Genomic DNA, 23,353 nt, shown 5'->3' on the forward strand with positions numbered 1-23,353 from the left:
CGCATCACACTCACCCTCCTCTCTCGCCAGTGAGCAGCAGTGGGCGGATCGGGAGGACGAACCAACGGACTACCCACGCACCCTCTGCTCGAACGCAGGTCAGTGTTACACACACCAGACCCAGCCTCGGACCGGCTACGCGACGCTCGGGCCGGGTCCCTGCGTTTTTCCGCGCTGCCCCACTGCGGGTAGGCCTGTAGTTCCGTTGATGCCACTAGCGCCGATGGTCCTGCCTTGCGGGCGGAGGTACTGCTTCCACTGCTGGTTTTACTGTAGTTGGACACCTCATAGTCGCCCTTTCCTAAAGCTCAACTACAGGACCTGTGAGAGACACTTCCTTTGATGTGGCTAATTATTGTGCTTACTAACATAAATTACCTCCAAATGTAAACCCCTTATTAGGCCATGTTGACCTTATTTGAGCCTCAGTGTTGAACACGCACAAACCGCTACACTAAGGCTCTGACCCTTTCATTCTTAATGTGATCTTACCATAGTATTTGACCTTTCAGCAAAGCACGATTGGCATTTTCTGCATCCTCTGCAGAAAGAGCATTAAGATCCAGATTAAAGTGCACTAGCATCAACATATTGCAAAGAAGGTTTGAAGCACCAGCGGAGGAACGTTTTGGGTTCACTGGTTTATCTGGCTTTTCACCAGGCACTGGATTGTAAAATATCCTCTCATTTCAGAGATGGATGAGCGATGACCTTTGGTGCCTCTTTCCAAATGTTGTTCACATTTAATCAAGACCTGTGTGATATTCTCTTCTCCCTCCAGACCTTTCGACCCGGCAGCCAAATGTCTGAGGAGCCACGTCTAGTGTTTTCTATCTGCTGACTGGGCTCGAAAACAAATAGAGAGAGAGGAGAGCAAGTGTTCTCATATTTGACCTTTCGTCTAACGTCTGAGCATAATTTGCGCTTATGTGCGTGCATTCATGCTGTCAGAGGAGAAACCAAAATTGGTGCACGGCTTTGCTCACTGATGTAACATTTAACGAGACAGTCGGCTTCATCAGCCGACGACGCGAGAGAACGAGACTAAACAAAGCCTGTATATTACTTACTGTTGCTCTTATTCTTCAAATTTGTCTCTCTGGAATGCTTGTTTGGAAAGCAACTCACATGTCGCTCGTGTTTTCAGGTTTTAATCAGAGAGAGGAGGCAAGGGAGATAAATATTTGAGGTGTTGGGTGGGAAGGAGAAAAATAACCTCATCACCAGCTGGAGAAATCCATCCAACCTGCCAGAACTGGAGAGGCTCTGCAAGGAGGAATGGCAGAGGATCCCTAAATCCAGGTGTGAAAAACTTGTTGCCTCTTTCCCAAAAAGACTCATGGCTGTATTAGATCAAAAGGGTGCTTCTACTAAATACTGAGCAAAGGGTCTGAATACTTAGGACCATGTGATATTTCAGTTTTTCTTTTTTAATAAATTTGCAAAAATGTCAACAATTCTGTGTTTTTCTGTCAATATGGGGTGCTGTGTGTACATTAATGAGGAAAAAAAATTAACTTAAATGATTTTAGCAAATGGCTGCAATATAACAAAGAGTGAAAAATTTAAAGGGGTCTGAATACTTTCCGTACCCACTGTATGTCTAGATGATTTGGATCTGTGAAATGTTTGCCTCCATCATTCAGATCTCTTTTCTGACTTTTCTGACTTGCTCATCAGCTCAGAAATTGCAAGGTCTGTTTTCTCATGGCTGAGAAGTCGCGGAAGACACCATGCGGAAATTAGTCAATGTCAGTCACTTTGTTATACTCTCATATCTTTATGCGCTGTGAGACAGTTGAGATTAAGTTATAAAACAGACTGAAGGAAATCTTCTATTACTGCAGATCTGTACTGTCATTAAAATCAAAGCCATTTTATTTAGTTCACTGATTTAAGATGTTGCGTAACAAACTTGTCTCGGTGGTTGTTAATTTATGACGTGCTCATTTTGAATTTATACGGTATAATGGTTATTTCTTGTACCTTATTACTGGCAAGCCAGTGGGGACAAAATGGATAGAGCCCACTCTGCATTCATGTTTAATAGCTTTTTATTTGAATAGCTCTGAGATAGATTTACTAGAAGGAATTTATTAAGACATGCATTATTACTATTGCTAATACTTAGGGACTAGGAGTTGAACAAACCCCTAATGACAAGTACTAAACGTGGCCGTGTAGCTGTTGGGCTTTTTTTACTTGACCACACAGTCACCTTAGCAACCACACAAATCCCCATAGCAACTATAAAGCAATGGGCTTGGCAACACTCAGGACAGAAAAGCAACAGAAAATCACCCCAGCAACCATAAAGCAACCACACAGATCAACCAAGTAACATTACATATTTTTTATTATATATTATTTTTATTTATTGGTCAATTTGAATAGGTACAGATACAATATACAAAGACAAAAATGCAACAAAATTATATTTTCAACTACCCAGAATTACCTAGCAACTTCTCAAGTCATACTAGGAATTATATAGCAATGAGTTTGACAGACCCTAGCAACTATCTAGAACAGAACACCCTAGTAACACAAATCAGCCTAGCAACCATATAGCAATGAGCTTAGCAACACTTTAGCAACTACCCAGAACAGTGCAACAACAACAAATTACCGTAGCAACCATATAACGATGCCCTAACAACACAAATCACCCTAGCAACATTATAACAACAAGCTTGGCAACTATCCAAAATGCCCTAGCAACTACACAAATAACCCTAACAGCTACTGTATATAGCAATGAGCTTGATTGTATCCTAGCAACTATCCAGAGCAGAACTCACTAGCAACCTCACAAATAAGCCCAGTATTGATATAGCAACAACAAATTGCCCTAGCGACCAGAGCAATGCTCAAGCAACTACCTATAACACCTTAGCAACCACACAAATCCCTTTAGCAATAATAAAGCAACAAGTTTGTCAACACCCAAGCAACTACCCAGAACACCCTAGCAACCACACAAATCACAGTAGTTACCATACAACAACGTACTTGACAACACTCTAGCAACAGCTTATCATCAATAAGTCACCCTAGCAACCATATAACAAGAAGTTTGTCAGCTGAATTCCCATAACTTGCCCAGAATTCCATAGCAACTATTCAGAACACCCTAGGAACCATATAGGAACAAGCTTGGAATGCCCTGGCAACTGCTCAAATCAACGATAAAGCAAATAGGCAGTAGCCTAGCCATCACCCAGAACATCCTAACAACCACACAACAAAATTTAAAAAAAAAATGAAATTTTGACCGCTGTGCTTCAATCTTCTGAGACTTGACATTAGGTGTTTTATCTTCATGGAAGTTTGGGTCACTGTGAATTTTGTAAACTAAATTTTGCCCTTTTGCCTGAATGGCTTTTAAAAAGTTTAGCTTGTGTGTGTTTGGCGGAGGAGCGTTTGTAGCATGTGAGTTGTAGCAGAGCATCTAACCTCCTTTTGTCAAAGACGGCGAGGGGATATAAACTATAGAAGAGTCTCTTGTATTCCCAAATGGAGTGCAGCAGTAGCACACCACAGGAGCTGTACAGGCCTGTGAGGATGAAGGGTTTGTGGGCTACGGAGGACTATGGCCATGCTTCCCATAATCCTGTTATCTGTCTCTGTTAAGCTTACCTCTTCTGACCCGAAGTTAACACACCAGTGTTAAGCTGCCTCTGTCTCCTCTCCATTCGTTTTTATATATATATAAAAAAATCTTTTTCACCCTCTTTTGCTCCGGTTTTTAGTTTTTCAGTGAGTAAGAAAAAGTCAGATGGTGGTCTTCGTCCTAGTTTTTTTTTTTTTTTCAGATGGTGGTTTTCGTCCTAGTTTTTTTTTTTTTTTTTTCAGTCTAAAGTCACTGTCAGAAAATAGAAAATCCTTCTAGTCATCACCATCTTGTCTTCATTCATGAGAACTGCACATTGTCTCCCCCTTGTATATACTTTAAAAGACTCCTTACAAAAAATACTGTGGTGACCAGTTTCTGCCAAAATGGTGTAGTTACTACAGTTCCTGTCAAGGGTGTCATGCACTTATTTTTTGAAGAGGAACAAGTGGCAATTCTGGCTTTCTTGGTGCCCCAGGCAAGAAAAGACATGACCAAAGAAAAAAACGATTTAATAGTTATTTTTGTGCAATGGGAGTTCGAATCAAAATTATATAATATAATTATACATATCTGACCATTTAGATGTATCTTGCTGTGTTTGTTTGTTTATTATTATTATTATTAAATTTTTTGGTGAGGTAGTTGCATTCAAAATCCATTTGTCTCAAAAAACTGCAGATTGATTAATGTAAGATCTCCTTTGGTGTGAAATGCTTCAAAATGTATTTATTTATTTATATTTATTTAATTGTTACCACATTTTTACTGTGTACAAATGTATATATTTTATATTGTATGTTATATTGTTTCTAATGTATATTTTTGCATGCAAGTTAAGTGGTTTGTCGTTGAAAGAGTCGGATTGTTTTAATGAAATTCTGTGATCATTTATTAACAAGACAATGGGGTGTAAACAGGGCCAATATTCGCTCAGCCTGAGACATATGTTGAAAGCAAACACACAAATGGCAAGCTCAGTTCTTGGCTGAGATGCAGCAGCGGCGGGCCAGGACTGACATGTTTCTGCTCATCATTTCGAGCTGGCCTTGTTAATATACGTAGGGGGGATAGGCTGGTCTGTGTCTCCATTGGTATGCATGCTCTTAGATGTTCATAATGGGATCATTGGCATGCTCTTCTGTGTCTCCCATTACTAGGCAGTTAGAAAGGTCAGAATCAGGATCAAAGTCCATAAGCAGCAATTTGCAATGCTAATTTCCTCCCATAGAGTGATTGTATTTAAAAAAAGAACGTAAAATGAGATTATTGTAGCCTAAATAAAGTGTCTTTTGTCGTGAAAGAGAGATTCTATTCCTCTTCAGTTGGAGTGCGCTTAGCCATTGACTGACATACAACCTAATGGCATGAGATAAACCTTGACCTCAAACCTATTCAGTTCTCTTAAAATTCAACTCAATGGCTGGGCTGAAGAACCACGAAAGACGTCAACGTTTCTATCTTTGCTGTGCTAATGGAGAAAGACTGTAGCTTGACTTTCCGACTCTGATAGTAAAAATGTTTTAAACTGCTTTCATTATCTCCTATGAAACCACTTGTGGTCTTTAAAAAGAACTAGAGACCAAGTTCATGTCTAGATTTTTTTTTGTTTTAGCATAGTTGGTTATGTTAAGATTGGCCTAATTCTAAGGCAGACATAATGCATTGTGACAAGCTCAACATGAGTCAAATTTGATTAAAGTTTGATCATAATGACAGACAGACAGACAGATAGATAGATAGACAGATAGATAGATAGATAGATAGATAGATAGATAGATAGATAGATAGATAGATAGATAGATAGATAGATAGATAGATAGATAGATAAAGTACAAACAAACAAACAAAAATACAAACAAAAAACAATATTTATTTATTTTTCCCCCTTAAGTTAAAAATTGTCTCCCTGTAAGAAATCTCCCAAAAGACAGTGGGAAGCTCACTTGCTTTTGAAACTGTAGTTAAGCAGATAATACAGTACTTGTACAGCAGGTATTGCAAATGAATAATTAACAGGTTCTATGCTGTTTTAATTTAAACTGGGCTTGCCGATACTTGGTGAGTGCAGAAAATTGAATCATCCATGTGCAGATAAAAATCACTGAGATTCTCCATCTTAATTAGAGGCACTCTCAAACACAATTCATGTGCATCCACATTCACACAGAAAATAATCAAACATATGGTAATAACCGGACCCCCCATCTCTTTCCTCCATTTGTTGTCTGTTCGTTCAAGTAGTTTTGTTTTATACACACTCGCTTCTCAGGAATGCTTCACCTGTTTCGTTTTTCTTTAGTTCTTACCTTTGTGCTGTTGTTTCGTTAGTAAGTTCGAATGTTATGAAAGATTGCCGTCCTGATTGGGAAGGTCTGCCAGTCCTATAACCTTGGTGTCCAATTCATCATGTTGTTTGAGCTGTAGTTTCTCTGTGCAAGCTGAGGTCTTTGATGGGAGTCTTTCGGCTTTCAGAGACCTCTGCTCTGCGCACTCCTTTAGCATGAAAGATGTGCCCTGAAAAATAATTGATAGATCAGCCAGGATGTGCGTGGATATTATTACCTAATTCCAGATGGCCGTTCTGATGGCAACAAATGGCCTTGCCGTACCAACCCCACTGAGACGAAAACATTAGACGTGCGAGTACAAATTTCTCCTGGCACAGCCGCAGAAATGAAATTAAGTGGATCTTTGATGCCTGAACAATGAGCACTTGACGAATAGCTCAGCTCGAACCTTCATTACCGCAGCACCCTTGGATTTGGAGTGCATTCGCCAGAGTTGCCGTGACCTTGGCGTGACATTAAAGGAGCGTAGAGGGAACAGAACCGGGCCATGGCCTGACTGACTGTGCTGTGCCATGTTGCTCCACAGGAGGTGATGCAGATGGAAAGACAGCTGGGAGGTCGACTGATTGACGAGCCTCACATCCTGCTCTTCAAAGACAGCTACCACAACCTGCGCCTCTCGATTCATGACATGCCCCAGGCATACTGGAGGAGCAAACTACTCACCGGCTATCAGGTGGGTTTCTATAAAACACCTTCTCTTTCTTGCAGCACGTCTTGAATTTAATGGTGTTTGCTACAGTGAGCGGCTCTATTGCTATCACTCATACATGGAGTAAGTGGTTTTTCATAACCTCAAATATTAAATGTATTAAACATTAAATTTAAGAAAAAAGCCTGGAAGCCTGCATATTTGCAAAAGGTACATATTAGTACCTAAAAGGGCTTAAAATAGCTAAAGGTGGAGTAGGCAGTTTCTGTGCTACTAGTGTCGCCTGGCAGAACTACAAAAATAAACCACATTTTCAGACAAACTTTGCAAACATCCCTTTCGCGCATCACGCCTCCCCTAACTCAAACATCACAAACACAGCTCTTGCGAGTCTATAAAAGTAAAGCCATGTCTAAACAGCTAAAAGTAGACAATTAGGCTTCTATTTTCAATGAAAGGTCCATCATACAATACTTTTAACTTGAAGTTTAGCTTACCTGTCGAGAATAAACTCAAGGTCATCATATCAATTGAAACCTAAACATTCCATCAGACCAAATGTAATGATTGAATGCAATGATAGGACAGACATTTTATGGCAATATTATTGATTGCAATCAGGCCTTTCAACCAGTATAACAAAAATATTTCTGGAAAAAAAATTACCTACCGTATCTTTAACCTTGGGTCATTCTAAACCCAGGGAAAGCTGAGTCCAGGGTTATCATGTTTAATGTTACACATTGCTCATAATTTACCCAGGGTAAAAAATTGATCTGGTAAACGAGTTTTCTGTCACGAATTAGACAATTTTTGCCTCATGACTGTTTATGTGTTTCTGTGACTGTCTAAATGCGATTGGCTGTCTGTTGCTAAGCATCTAGTCATGGCATTCTAACACCGCATCTTTTCACACTGTACATGTTTGGCACCGCAATGCAGGGTTAACAGCACAAATACAGTGCTAAGCCTTCTCTGGATGGTAAATTATAGTACCTTTTGAAAGAGTACCCAATGACAGCTTTTTTTATGCGTACCTTTTTTTCTGAGAGTGTATGCTTATAAATTGCATTCATATTTTGAGAAGCAATCGCTCAAAGTCCTAACAACCACATGACTATCTGCTAACATCCATGCAGAACAATTTAGCAACCACATAGCGACACCCTAGCAACCGCCCAAACTGTTCTGACATTGTGACAAGAAGTCATGGGTAAAGTAGCAAAAAGTTTTCCATCTGTTTGAAATTCTTTACTTCTGTAACATGCACTGGTAATATTATGTTTGTCTTTTTGATCTTTGTTGTCAAAGTCTTTTCGAAGCATAATTAAACGAGTTAGAGTTATTTTTTCATGGGGGTAAATTTGAAGTGCTGTGCTCTGAGCTTTCTAACAGCACTCTTAAAAATAAAGGTGCTTCATGATGTCATAGAAGAACCTTTTTGTCTAATTGGTTCCATAAAGAACCTTTAACATCTGAAGAACCTTTCTGTTTCACAAAAGCTTCTTTGTGGTGAAAGAAGGTTCTTTAGATTATAAAAAGGCAAGAAAGAGATGGTTCTTTAAAGAACCTTTGACTAAATTGTTCTTTGTAGAACCAAAAATGGCTCTTCTATGGCATCGCTGTGAAGAACCTTTTAAAGGCCTTTATTTTTAAGAGTGAGGGTGTGTGATCTGATATGTCCTCCGGATTGCTGTAATTGGAAATTTATTTGGTTTCGCCTCATTAGAGTACTTCTGAACGTGCAGGGATGCTAAAGAATCCCATTATAGAGTGAATTTGGCGAGCAGGGACCCTAGAACGTCTGCTCTTAATAACATAACCTTGGCTACGAGTTAACGGCTTCTTGGGTAAAGAAGGATTGAGAGCGCTTCAGTTTTCTCATGTCTTCCTCACCCGCTCTGCCCATCTCAGGACTCTTTCCCACTGGAGGAGATTAAATATAGACCAGTATGTAAATGATCAAGGCTGCAACACCTGATTTTTCTCGTATTTCCCTTCCTGGATCATATATGCTGGGCCTCAGAGGAACGTCTCTGGATTCTGGAGGATTCTTGGCGTAAAAAGCTCCTCCGAGGATTTGGAGATGCCAGCTCACAGTGTTACAGCACAAATGTGCATAGAGGAAACATTTTCTCACCTGAACGTCCCCTATTTTTTTAGATAAGTATGTTGCTTGGCTTGGTTTTCCTGCAGACTTTTCAGTCTGTGCAACAGCTCCCCCATTGGAGTAAACTGAGGTACTGCATATTCACTAATAATGCTGCCTTTTATTGATTTGCAGTTTGATTGGCTCATGATTGATGTGTAGTCTTAAATAGTGTGCGCTTATCTTAGTTTTTTGTGTCACTCTTCACAATTAATTAGATATTATGAGACGAGAGCATGTTATAAAGCTAAATAATTAGTCTAATCAAACTGTCTGAACGTGTTGTATTTGACAGACTAAATGTATTGTTTTAATACGTGTTCTTATTTTATTTGACTGTGGATATGCAGGCATATCTTCTCTATCTACTGAATTGTGCTCGTTCATAAATTAAATCCAAATCCCCGGTTGTGAGCAATTAGCTTTTAAGGATGTTCTACTGTTGTCAGAGACAAAGAAACTATTTTGCTGCTTTGTTTGAAAATGTTGCCAACAATAGATTGAGCAGAGCTTTCATAAACTCGCACCGGTAGCCACAGCATCATAAATCATCAGGTGTTGGTCTTTTTCTTTGTCTGTGTCTCTTACTGGCCGTCAAATTCAGCTGGATCTATTGTTTGCAAGCAGAGAACTTTTAATGCAAAGGAAGCTGTGTATTATCTACCAAGTGACAGAATTGTTCTCTCAAGTTTATGTCAGATGCAAAGTTTGCCAAAGGTTGCTAAAATTAGGAATATTTTGCATAATTCTTGTGTTGCAAAAATTTAACTGCATCCTCCTGTGGCACTGAATTGTAGCAGTGCATATTAAGCTATTCACTTAACTCTATATCTGTACATTTTGCATTGACTCTGTTGATTTTGAGGGAAAATAAATCATAAATAAAATTAATTATGGGAAATAAATTATAGTGTAAAAGTGTATTGTACTGTTACAGCCTAAAAATTTCAATTTAAGCTAATTCATGATACTATTACTGTTAGATTATATTGCTGATTTATATAACTTATGTTTTTGAAACAATTAGTACTGACAAGGCTGTACTGAGTAGATTTCAGAACTGATGTTATGAATTTTCTCACCTGAACGTCCCCTATTTTTTTAGATAAGTATGTTGCTTGGCTTGGTTTTCCTGCAGACTTTTCAGTCTGTGCAACAGCTCCCCCATTGGAGTAAACTGAGGTACTGCATATTCACTAATAATGCTGCCTTTTATTGATTTGCAGTTTGATTGGCTCATGATTGATGTGTAGTCTTAAATAGTGTGCGCTTATCTTAGTTTTTTGTGTCACTCTTCACAATTAATTAGATATTATGAGACGAGAGCATGTTATAAAGCTAAATAATTAGTCTAATCAAACTGTCTGAACGTGTTGTATTTGACAGACTAAATGTATTGTTTTAATACGTGTTCTTATTTTATTTGACTGTGGATATGCAGGCATATCTTCTCTATCTACTGAATTGTGCTCGTTCATAAATTAAATCCAAATCCCCGGTTGTGAGCAATTAGCTTTTAAGGATGTTCTACTGTTGTCAGAGACAAAGAAACTATTTTGCTGCTTTGTTTGAAAATGTTGCCAACAATAGATTGAGCAGAGCTTTCATAAACTCGCACCGGTAGCCACAGCATCATAAATCATCAGGTGTTGGTCTTTTTCTTTGTCTGTGTCTCTTACTGGCCGTCAAATTCAGCTGGATCTATTGTTTGCAAGCAGAGAACTTTTAATGCAAAGGAAGCTGTGTATTATCTACCAAGTGACAGAATTGTTCTCTCAAGTTTATGTCAGATGCAAAGTTTGCCAAAGGTTGCTAAAATTAGGAATATTTTGCATAATTCTTGTGTTGCAAAAATTTAACTGCATCCTCCTGTGGCACTGAATTGTAGCAGTGCATATTAAGCTATTCACTTAACTCTATATCTGTACATTTTGCATTGACTCTGTTGATTTTGAGGGAAAATAAATCATAAATAAAATTAATTATGGGAAATAAATTATAGTGTAAAAGTGTATTGTACTCTAAAATACACTGTTACAGCCTAAAAATTTCAATTTAAGCTAATTCATGATACTATTACTGTTAGATTATATTGTTGATTTATATAACTTATGTTTTTGAAACAATTAGTACTGACAAGGCTGTACTGAGTAGATTTCAGAACTGATGTTATGAACAGTAACAATTCAGTGTGACATGTCTTTGGTCCTTTAGGAGATCCCGTTCTATCACATCTGGAGCGGCTCTCAGCGGACCCTGCACTGCACCTTCACACTGGAGAGACAGAGCCTGAGCACCTGTGATCTCACCTGCACGCTGTGTGTGTGGCAGGTAGAAGGAGAGGGACAACGCTTCACCCTGGACTTCAACATCTCAAAGGTAACTGAGACCACCTGCAGTATGATATACCAGTAAACAGTAGAGATTGTAGTATTAAAGCTGCTTTACGAGATGTATTGTGATTTCAAATTGGATTTACACTAAGAATTGGTATTGAATTTAGAATTTAAATTAATTGACATTGTATTGTGTGCACACCGTAGATTATTTTTTGACATTCTCCAAACCCTAGCTCAGTTTATTTGGATTTAGAACAGAATTTAAATAGAATTAATTTAAAGTAAAATGTATAAATTGTAACTAAATTGAATGGACTTGCTACTGTGGTCTGCACATATGTGCATATATTAATTTTGTATTAGAATTTGGAATTTTAATGTGAACTGAATTGAAACTACATTTAAATATTTCTCAAAAACCTTTTGAATGTCAGATTCTATTTAACTATTTTCCAAACTGATTCTCATGCAAAATATTTGATTTTGAATTTGATTTATAATGAGAATTGGAATTGAATTTGGAATTAAAATTTAATTTAAATGTAAATTAGTTGACACTGCATTCTGCACACACAGAAGTTTATTTTATTTTTTTTAACATTCTCCAAAACCCAGCTCAGCTCATTTGAATTTGGAATATAATTTTTTTTTTGTTATTATTATTAAAATTTAGAACATTTAAAGAAATTTAATAGACTTGGAAGTTGGAACTGGGGTCTGTTCATGCAGTACAGACTATTTTTGAATTATAAACAGAATTTGAAATTAAGTGTGAACTGAATTGAATTGAATTGAACTATAGTCTATTCCTGCTTTTTTAAACCATTTCTCAAAATGTTTTGAATTCATTTAAATTCAATACCCGCATTCTATTCAATTATTTTCCAAACTTATTCTCATGCAAACGTAGACCTTCTCCATAGATCTTCAGATCTCTGTACAGTTGGAATGAGTAACACATTGAAATGTTCTTGACTCTAGGACATCAGACCACTGGACTCTGATTTCCTGTTAATGGACAACTGCACCCCTGCCCTGGCTGGTCCGAGCGCATTCCAGATCCCTTACCTCATCCGACAGAAGATCTGCAGCAGTCTGGACACCCCCTGTCCCAATGGAGCAGACTGGAGACTACTGGCCCAGAGACTGAAGCTTGACAGGTAGGATCTGTCAGTGTTAGAAGGTATTAGGTCGGGAATGGATCCTGTTTAACAAAATCTGAGGATTCTTGTTGCGGCTTTTGGAAACTGTTTTTTGCAGAGTGCCCATATCTAGAGCAGATTGTGTGGTTCTGTACTTGCATATTAAATACAGACTTCCACAGGAAATTGCGAGGCAGTAATTTAATTACAGTCCAATTGAACTTCCTCCAGGTAATGGAACATAATGGGCAGACTTCATTTGTCCAATAATGTTTACTTGCTACAATTAATTACAATTTGAAGTGTTGTGGTGTGTGTTCAATTAGCACACTAGCCCAAAACGATCAATTTTCATTTACTTAGTTAAGGAAAAGCACAGAATCCACACAGGTGGAAATGTTCTTAATGGTTTTTTACTCGAAAGCAGCGCTACTAGTGAATACAACCCTGACTGTAAACCTTTTCTCACTGAGAACAGAGAGCATGTAGAAAACAACACTTAAAGCCACAGGCATTTGAGGTACAGAAAAAGGCTGTTAGATCGAACCCACTCCAGCTTCCTTCGGGAGATGCATCTTGCAACATCTAATACGCTGCAAAAAGGGGTTGCTTTGTTCTTATTGATCAGGTTTGATCCAAAAGGTTCAGCCTGGTCAATGAAAAAGGTCACATGCAACCTGGGTTTTACCCTTTTAGAAAACTGAGACCCACAGTAGATAATTCATCAAATGAAAATGCAGGGCTGCTTTAGTTGAGGAGTTAACAAAAGGGTGTAAAGCATGTATTCTGAAGATCTGAGCGTGCGTTTGTTGGTTTAGTATAACTATGCAGCTAATGTGTCTCGCTGGACCTGCATGCATAGATTTTCTACTCTCCCTTTGAATGGAATGACAGTGAGGCTGATATATTGGTTTACAATGCAAGATAAGCTTCTTGGTGTTTTATTTTATTTTAGGGAATAATGACTTACGACTCCTGCAATCCTGATTTACTTTTTACAAAGAAACAAACCATGCATTGAGAAGCAAATTCGTTGCATTTAAAATATAGTTTTTATTATATATGGTTATAAAGGAAAAACAGAAGGTTGTGTGCGATTTACAAAGCCTGTTATTTGATTTTATTAAACTGGTGAGTTTAATTTGTATATTCAATTTAGGACAACAAATGCTATCATGCTTAAAGTTTTACTTTACAGTTTATATAATGTATCATTAACAATTTACAGTATAGTTTAATTTTATTAACGTAAAAACATTAGTTAAATACAATGGTTAACATGAACTAACAATCAGGGTCCCCAAAAATGCTTTTCATATACGATATGCGCATCAAGCGCGGACACGCAAACGATTGCTGTTTACGGTGTTTATTACCACGACAATCTGTCAACCTGTTTCTACTTAAGACACTGTGCATCAATAATTATTTTTATCATTTATAATGCGTTGAACGTGTTTCTTGTGTATCCTGGTTTAAGGAAATGAAAATATCATGCATCTGAAGACTGAAGCTGTAATTAATATTGAGCAACTGTGCGTATTATGTATATTGTTTTAAATGCCGCTTACTCATTTATGAGAAGGACCTTACTTTTTTGGTTGATATAATCCTTAGGTGTGTAAAAATATATAATTTCATTTTCATTTTTTTTTTTAAGTTTGATTTAAATTTGTAGTTAAAATAAATGTATTTTAAAGTTTAGAATTAGACAGCCTTTGGAGAGTGTATGAGCCCAGGCACACAGGCTTACGCTGGTAACTCATCACTTTCCTCATCAATATAGGTTATATTTTTTCCACACTTTTCTCATTCTCTCTTAATTCAAGTTTTTATATGAATGAATCTCTGAAGGGAAGCGTCTGTCTTCAGAAAAGTTTCGATGGCATTTTCATTTTATCTGATAAAGTAGCGTTTATGAGCGCAGCGCTGCTTTGGGGAAATCGCTATATTTCTGACGTTCCAAAAGCGCCTCCTGCTGGCAGACATTGAATTTGCATTTTCAATCAGCCCGTCTGCAGTTTTTGTTCAGACCAATGCGAAAATCCACCCATTTAACCCCGTTTTAATTAACTTTCAATTTATATTTCTGACTCGTCACTTTTCTTAAAAAAAATGGTTTAAATGCTCAATTGTGAGGTTTATCGTTTTATAGTTTATTTTGTTTTTGTGAAAACCTGTATCTTAACTGTAAATCAATTGCTATTTCGTGGTATACAACATGAAAGAAAGCCATTATAACATGTACATGAAAAATGTAGAAACATTGGACACAACTATGGGGCACCATTTTACAGCAGCAAGCATCACAACAAAAAAGGAACCTCACGGTTGATCCCAGTAAATGTGTGCAAGTGTCCTATATTTTGCCTGGGGCCCCCAATTCACTAAATCTGCCCCTGCTAACAATGAACAATACCTCTAAAGCATTTATTAATCTTGGCTAATGTTAATAAAACATTTTGTAATACATTTTTAAGTTCAAAAGTTGTATCTGTTAACATTAGTTAATGACCTGTGAACTAACATGAATATTAACAAAAGTTAATAAAGGCTGCAAAAATATATTGCTCATTGTTAGTTCATGTTACTTATCGCAACTATTGTTAACAAATTAGACGTTTTTGTAAAGTGTTATCAATATATTGATATATGTTTTGATCCACTGCAACAAGTCCCCCCCCCCCAATTATTGTGTAATCTCAAATCACAAATGTAAACTAAACTAAAAAGTGTATGAAGGAAAACTAAATGTAAGACTTAAGACACTGTTTTTAACAGTTTTGCAATATAATAATATGCATATGTTATGATGCTCACGAGTCAGACATAAACTGCAACATACAATGTTTATACAATATAAGACTTGCTCTGTATCCAGACTGCAGTAGTATACTGACAATTTCCTTCCCTCTGTTTTCCTCTCCAGGCACATGAGTTTCTTCGCATCCAAAGCGAGCCCCACATCAGTGATTCTGGACTTATGGGAAACCCAGCACTTCCACAGCGGTAATCTCAATCAGCTTGCCGCTGTGATGGCTGAGATTGGCAAGCAGGAGGCCATGATATTCCTGGTGTCAGACGGGGAGTGCTGACACATTAAAACTGAACCGCCGGCCATCTCTGAGTGATGGGGTGGGGGAAGGACGTGACCCTCTGCCCGCCCCACCATAGATGAGAAACAAATCAAAGAACAGGGTTTACCCAACTATATGAGGCCACTTCCCCAGTGAATAGGGAATAAAATAAAAAGAAAAAAGGAAGAAAAAAAAAACAAGACCAGGCTCAGGAGGAACCTGGGAGGGCTTTAAGATGTACTGTGACTGAGACAAATGCCCCTTTCTTAGAACAAAAATCCATTTGTTTTGAAAATAATGGTGTATAGAAAATCCTAGATTCTATGATTCTGGTCCTGCCCTCAATCACTGACCAATATGAACTTTCTAACCACATTTGTGTTAGGTACATTGATATATTATTATCAGACTGGAAACTAAAACGAATGGGTTTGAAAGATATCAAGTGGAAAATGTATGCTATGTAGGTGAGGTGAACATTTTGCGAACTAATTCAGATTTGCGACATGCATTTTGTAAATGTGTACCATTTGGCAATATGCAAACACACATATCGATGACAATTTCCTTTGGCCGACACGTTTCTTACCTCACAAAGCATTTCAAATTGTAGAGCGTTTGCTAAATTTCAGGTCGAAAACGTTAAGTAAAGCGTTTTTGACCAGAGCCGTCACTTGTTCCTCTGTCCCTGTGCACTTAACGTGTGTTTTCGAACTCATGAAGCCATAAAGTCCTAAATTCACCTCAATGCAGTGATATATGTTCTGATCCGGGTGGATAATCAGTAAATAAGCACAGGATTCTGTGGATGTTTAGCTGCTGAAGGATGGGTGATCAGGGACCTCAAACATGTTCCTAGCTGTTTTGCAGAACATTACGTCTTGTTTTTGCTTTCAACAGAGTTTTGAGAATAGGGGTCAGATGTTCTGCAAAGCATTTTTCCATGGCCATCTTATGTCAACGAAACCCTGTCAAGACCATAATTCTCATCTGAATTTAATTTTGATTAAGTCCATAGAATTCTTCGTTTATAAAGGAGAAAAATAAAAAGTTCCCCGTTGGAAAGGTTTTCTTCTTTTATAAACAGAAAATGCAATATTACCAAATGTTTCATTGCTATTCTCCTATCTAGTCTATGTTTCTCTGAAAGCCATTTTGGCTTCAGGGCAATTTCTTATTCGTAGAGAAAGAATATTTTCATCACCCCCCAAAAAGCAAATGTTCCATCCAAGAAAACTTCACTGAGACTCAGCAGCTGTCGTATTTTTCTAAATTCCTCCATCACACGTGTGCTTTGTTTCTGCACACCCTGTAGAACAGCAACACGACTCAGCCCTGCGTTTGGCGCCATGAATGTACATTACACGGTTTGAAGATTGTCCGATTATTTTTTCGTGTGTGTTTGAATGTGAGCGTATTTCATTCCAAATGAAGGATGATTTGTGAGAAACTGTGGATCACAAATTGGCCGCTTTCATCTCGACCAGTAAAGACGGCCACGTCTGGAGATGATTGGAGGAGTCCGGCATGTTTCCTCCGCAGCAAGTGGAAATACACAGGCCTGTTTCACTCAGCTAACGGAGAACTCAAGTTAAAGGCCAAAATGTGCACTTTTTTTTTTTTCCTTTTCTCTTCAAACTTCTTGTACTGTGTTTCCATAAAGTTTCACTTGGTGATTTCTGTTAAACAACTAACCAGACAGCTATTTTAGTTTCTTTGTTTTTAATCTACAGAAGTCATGTTTTGTAGATAAGTACTTTTCATATGACGCATCTCTGCGCAACCAAAGTGTATGAGCCATCTGGAGCATTTCTTTCATATCTATGCCGATTGTGATTTATTTATTCTTTTTTAGTATAAGGAACATGTTCCTAAATTGAACATGCATCTATTTTTATTTCAAGATCTCATGACTTGTGCAAGCTTGTTAATTTTGAGCATTTCACTGGTAAAACAATTTATTTAATACAGCACTTTGTAAAGTAATTGTAAATGATATTTTAATAACAAGCCAAAAAAAGACTAGACAACTGACGTAACATTTGTCGAAGTATAACCCGTGAAGTGTTTGCCTACTGTTCATTGGTTATATAGCACTGAGTTAATTCGTTCTGCAGTGTTTGCGGTTTCGACTGTTTTTGCCATAAGTTTGTACACCATCGTTTTGTTTCGTCCTGAGGCTGTTGGTTTGTGGGTAATCAATCCTCAACACTACGTCATGAGAAAACAGATGCAGCAGTAAATCATTCCTCTGTCAGAGTATTTAGACAAGGAGTTGGTGCAAAATTGTCAAATTCCTAACACTCAGGTTTACAAACAGTTCAGTTGAAACAGACATGTTACGCATTTCTAAACATTACTGAGCGTGCAACAAAATGAATTTCTCATCAACGTTGTTCTTTTTCACTGACATAAAAATCATTCCAACAGCCTTTCGTTCTAATCTCACAAAGTCAGCTTGTAACACAGAATAAAGCAGATGCCATGCTATTCACCAAAAGAACCACTGATCTCTCTTTATGACTGTACATTTTGTCAGCCTCATTCATAACTGTTCTGTGTAAATGAACGTGTGAGTGTGCTATTTCTTTCTTTTTGAACTGAAAACCGTAGAATTGTGTACCTGTGAATGTTCAATTCGATTTCTTAATTCAATGTTCCTTGCCTTTCTGCAAGTCAAAATGCTGTATTTATTACATGCCACAGCGCTTATGCAATTGTACAATTCTTTTCTATTGTTATTGGTAAAGTTTTTTTTATTTTTTTTTTCATTTTTCTCGTCAATGTAAAATGTCGTTGATGATTTTGTGGAAACAGGAAGCCCTTTTCTGCAGAAGGTTTTCTGTACTTTTTGGACAATGATATGGATTTGTGGGTAGAATTTTGGAAATTCGTTTCTAAGTGCTTTCAAGTATTTACTTGGCCTTATGTATATATCTCTCTATGAAATTTCAGAAAAGGTATGTATAGTAATTGAACCTAAAATGGATGTAAATAAATTATATATTGTTAAAAGAGAGTTGAGTGATTTGTGCTCACACCATCCACTGTATTTCACTACACATTTTACATTTGTATCCAGTCAGTAGTCTTGAGAATAATCATGATTTATTCTTTCGGATACATGAAGAAAACCCCATTTCACAGCCATTCGTATGATTCAGTAAGTCAGCACACAACAACATGACTGCAGGTGATTTATTGACTAAATGTCTAGCACAATTTCTTTATAAATGATTTGCATCTTCTGACATAGAAAACTCTCTATAATAAGCACAAGAATACAGCAGTTTATCTTTCTGAACGACACACAATAGTTAAAGGCTGCAAAGCTATAAAAAAGGCACTTGATAGTTGATATGTAACACGTTGTCAATATAAAAAAGTACAAAAATTGAGCTGTTGGCTCATATATAGCTTTCTAAGAGCAGGATATTGGAGTGTTGCATTTCTTCCGATTATAGTGCAGGAGATCGCGATAAGGGAATGTTCCGGGCAGCATCTTTTTTTGTGTGTCTCTGAACCATTGTTTGGAAACGCCATAAGATTATGCATACACTGGTGATATCCATAATCAGGATTGCTCAAAAAAAAAAAAAAGGCTTTCCATGCCCTCACCTTTGGCACTTGCACCTTGCAAAAAACCACCAAAATGGCCACAGAGCGTTAAATAACAGCAAGCAAATACGAACAAAGGCTCTAAGTGACTATTGCCGGATCCATTTGCACCAACGTGGAGTGTTTTTATGGTATCACAGGCCTTTCCATAATTAGAACTACCTATCTGATTAGAACAGATGAATGTGACATATTTAGTATTTAAGCCATGTAGAGACCATTAGTTGAGTCAGGATGAAACGCATGCAATCAGTGCTAATGTATTTCAGTGTAGCTGCCAGGGGTGTTTTATTCCTATGTGGTTTACCATTACCTTAAGTACCCTGGCACAGCAAATCAGGCAGAGCAAAAAAAGTAGGCTGCACTGCATCTAGAGGATTGAGGGGCCACTTTAAGATCCTGTCTGACTAGATCACATGCTCAATGCTTTAGCCTACTAAATGGATTGTATGGATCAGAGTACAACTAGATTGCTTCACTCATTACATGGGAAATGCTTTGTCCTTATTTGTGACAAGAGAGGATAGAATTTTGACTGATAAATACACACCCAAATGCAGACAAGATGAACGAATCTCACAAAAAAAGTGTCACATTTTACAATATATATATATATATTAATTTTACTGTATTAAAATCAGCATTAAGGCAGTTAAAACAAATACTATTATGTAGAATTTTTTTTAATCTATTTTTGAATTACAGCGTCATTTGGAGGGAAAACGTACTCAACTGTCATGGAAATAAAGTCACAAAAATTCATACAAATGGCTTAATTTTCTTTATGCAATATAAAATGGGGTCAAATGTGAACATAACATGTTTTGTGAGATTCACTCAGATGCCAAATTGACGGATACTGAAACAAACTACTGTATATCAAAAAGTGACAGTACGCTCTTATACTGCTCACTTTACTATTTTCTTTGGATTGACAAGGTGTCATGAATACTGTAGGTGTACTTGTGGAGGTGGAGTGGGATGAGGAGGGACAGCTAAAATACTGCATCCAAATACCTTGCTATCTGTTCCGACATCTGGCATTGGTGGTTCTAACAGTTCACAAGCTGTTTCCAGTTGAATGACTGGCATCGTAACATAGCAAAACTGAGGGCAGTCTGTCGGCTTACTGAAGCAAGCTCCCAAAAATTCAGGTCCGTGCTTTGCTGAATGACACATACTTAGTAAATGCTGATATAGCTGTTTACTATAACAGCCGGTGAAAAAGAGCGGAGCTACTATATCCATCACTCTGTCAGTCAGCGTATGTTACAGGCTTCAAGTAAAGTACTTGGTCTTGTTTGGCATAGCTATAGACCCCCCCAGTCTCTGTTCCGGCCCCTCCTTGGCAAACAGCAGAGCCTCACACCGGAGAGAAAGCATGACTTTTACATAATGGCTTGTCCTTCTTTGAAAAGAACGTCTTCCCCTCCAGATTAATTTGACAGATCTGAGGAGATAAAACAGGAGGATTTAGCAGTAGAAATCAAACTCTTATTCAATCATGGAGCTACTGCAAAGGGGCTGTTCAACAGAGCTATTCTACAGCTGTGATTCTTCTACTTGCTAAATGAAATAACACTAGGGGGAGAAACATTTTAGATAGCATTTAATTGGATAAAACTTTGGGGTGCAGGATGAGTCATTATTTCTGGTCCATTTTTTTTTTTTTGGTATCTTTGGAAAAAAATATCTCTAAATGAATAAACGTGGGGGTCTTTAACCTGATTAAGCTCATAATCCATTTGGGGTCTGTTTTTTGTTTTGAATGAATGAATGAATGAATGAAATGAAACAAATCCTTTTATTCAGCAAGGACACACTAAATTAAGTGACACTAAAGACATTTATAATGGGTTTTTTTTTTAAATATGTAATATATTAATATAAAATATTATATATATATTTATATAATATAAGTGTTATTTCCATTTTGAATAAATGCTGTTCTTTTGAAATTTCTATTCATTAAACAAAAAAGGTATCACGGTATTTTTACACAAAAATAGTGTATAGAGTAATGGCTGCTGAAAAACGCTCAACTCATAAATTACATTTTAAATCAATTAAAATAAAAAAAAATATTTTAAACTGTAACAATATTCAACAATATTACTGTTTTTACTGTACTTTTGATCAAATACATGAAGCCTAAGTCAGCATTAGAGACTTTCAAAAACATTAAAAAAAAAAAAAAATCCTACCAAATCAAACCTTTGAATGGCAGTGAATTCCTGTATTAATCTGTCATGTGAACGTGTTTTATAGGGTATATCCACTGTTAATTTCAATGCATGTCAAAATTTTATTAATTGCCATCTGTCCCAGACTGCCAAGCTTTTTATTTATTAAGATTAAAGAGGTGATGTTAAATCAGTAGACAGATGAGTGAAAGCACCACAAAATTTTGCTATTTATTGGGTTCTTGTGTCCCACTATGAATGGCATGAATTAAAATCAATGAACCGCTTAAATTCCTAAAAAATTTAATAAATGGCAAGAGCATATCCAGCATTTCCATAACAGAAAATAAAAACGGATGTCTTAGTTTATCTGGAATTTGAACAAGAAAGAAGAATATTCTGAAAAGTTCATTAATAAAGTGCATGCAAACATGGCCAATGTATGACTTTTGAAGGGAAATGTCTAGGTTCTCAGGGGCTAGGGGACTATTTCTTGATAGTGTTGTGTGGTGCAGAAAGTTTAAGATGGAGTTTCGGGACAGGTCCCAATGCATCAAAATGACTTACGGCACAGACAAAGCAAGTGTCATGCCAGCTGTAGCCCAGCGCCTCAAGGAAACGGTCTCCTGCATCAATCTTGAAGTCACAGCCATGGCATTTGGTACCAAACATCTTTTCATAGTCTGCAGAGAAAAACAAACCAACCAAAAGGGCCTATTAAGAGCGCGAGGAGAAAATGCTTGGTCAGAAACGAAGAGAACGAGACAAGATAGAAAGAAATGTGTTACTGAAAGGAAAAAGAAAGGGGATTACATTTTCTCAGCCCTCACATGCTCGGTGTGTGATAACAGACACTGGTCCAGATTCCTACATGGATTGCCCTAGTTTTACCCATTACGGAAAACTTAAAAGTGGCCGGCTTTACGTCCCGTACGCAAGGTAAGTAGTTTAGAGCACAATCAGTAATGGTAAGGTGCTGAGACTGCAGTTATTTTATCAACGCAAGCTCTTTTTTTTTTCTAACAGAAACAGCTGTCCACTTGCTGCTGACACAAGACCAAAACTCTTCAAAGCTGTAAAGCAGCAGAACTGCAATGCAAGTCTATTTACATAAAGACATGCACTCCCTTCAGATAGCTTAATGTCTGTTTATGTAAGATTAGGAGCCCAACAAATGTGACAATGTGATTAACTGAACTACATAAATATAAATTAAACATGGAAGGTGGCTGAATTTAGCAACTTTCTACCGTTCAGGAAACTAAATGAATGAACAAGCACAGCTTAACATGGCAAATCGCACTACTGAATTCAAATTGATTTATGCCATGGTTCTCATGCGGGGCTGTAGGCTCGAATCCGATCCGTAACGTTTCCGAGCCCCTTCTCCCACCGAATTCCTATCCGACTAATTGTTCCAATAAAAGCATCAAAAAGATTCAAAATAGAAGAAAAGCTGTCAGAGGCCTGGCCTAGTGGATAGCACACAAACTCTGATACTTAGAGCTGTGGAGCTCATGTTTGCAAAACAGGTTTGAATCTAATGTTTCCCATTCCTCTTCCCAATAATTTCCTGTCATAATTCTCAAAAAAATTTATATTTATATATATATATATATATATATATATATATATATATATATATATGTATATGCATGCATGTATGTGTATAAATATAAATAAATAAAATAAAACATAAAATACTTTTCACTAGTCCTGTAACTGAAAGTGGCAATAAATAAATACATACATAATTATATAAAATTGTAAATTAAAAACAATAACAAAAAATAACAATAAATTGATAGCAAAACAGGTTTGAATCCAATGTTTCCCACTCCTCCTACCTCACAATTTCCTTTCATAGTTCTCACTAGTCCTATAAATAAAAACAAAAAAACAAATGAAATAAAATAAAATAAAGTGCATGTTCAAAGCAGGCTTGCAATGTTACCGGTGCCTTATTATCATTCAATCATTGTCTCTCTTATCATTCATAAGTGTCAAATAGGTTTTTAAATAGGACTTCAAGCTGGGGTGCTCATATAGTCAACATGAGTTTGAATCAGTCTTGTGATTTGAATCTTATTTGAACAAACAAAAAAGGCAAAAAAAAACCCAGTATTAATGATTTCATTGAGCACCAACGCACTTTCTACTAATGGTGTATTTAAAGTAGATTTTCAAGCATAAACGTTCTCAGCAAAGCTCCTAATCAATGTGCAGGGC

The 23,353-nt window shown here is 37.1% G+C and overlaps 2 protein-coding genes across 5 annotated transcripts in view; one reads left to right on the forward strand and one right to left on the reverse strand.

The window, feature by feature from the left end:
- The window catches only part of unc5a (unc-5 netrin receptor A), a 210,424-nt gene extending 191,501 nt beyond the window's left edge, over positions 1-18,923 (forward strand). Inside the window, exons 13-16 of the mRNA XM_016286233.1 lie at positions 6,491-6,640; positions 10,980-11,144; positions 12,086-12,264; positions 15,176-18,923. Coding sequence (XP_016141719.1) covers positions 6,491-6,640; positions 10,980-11,144; positions 12,086-12,264; positions 15,176-15,341 — 660 coding nt within the window. The 3' untranslated portion in view covers positions 15,342-18,923. The remainder of the gene's footprint in view (positions 1-6,490; positions 6,641-10,979; positions 11,145-12,085; positions 12,265-15,175) is intronic.
- LOC107595742 (PDZ and LIM domain protein 7-like) overlaps positions 18,840-23,353 on the reverse strand; it is a 40,298-nt gene continuing 35,784 nt past the window's right edge. For all 4 annotated transcript variants that reach the window (XM_016286234.1, XM_016286236.1, XM_016286235.1 and 1 more), the window contains exons 10-11: positions 21,692-21,807; positions 18,840-20,391 (exon numbers count right to left, since the gene is read on the reverse strand). In XM_016286234.1, the coding sequence (XP_016141720.1) occupies positions 20,305-20,391; positions 21,692-21,807 (203 nt within the window). In that variant the 3' untranslated portion in view covers positions 18,840-20,304. The remainder of the gene's footprint in view (positions 20,392-21,691; positions 21,808-23,353) is intronic.

This window comes from Sinocyclocheilus grahami, unplaced genomic scaffold, assembly GCF_001515645.1.
Source record: "Sinocyclocheilus grahami isolate Dianchi unplaced genomic scaffold, SAMN03320097.WGS_v1.1 scaffold208.1, whole genome shotgun sequence".
Taxonomy (NCBI): Eukaryota; Metazoa; Chordata; class Actinopteri; order Cypriniformes; family Cyprinidae; genus Sinocyclocheilus; species Sinocyclocheilus grahami.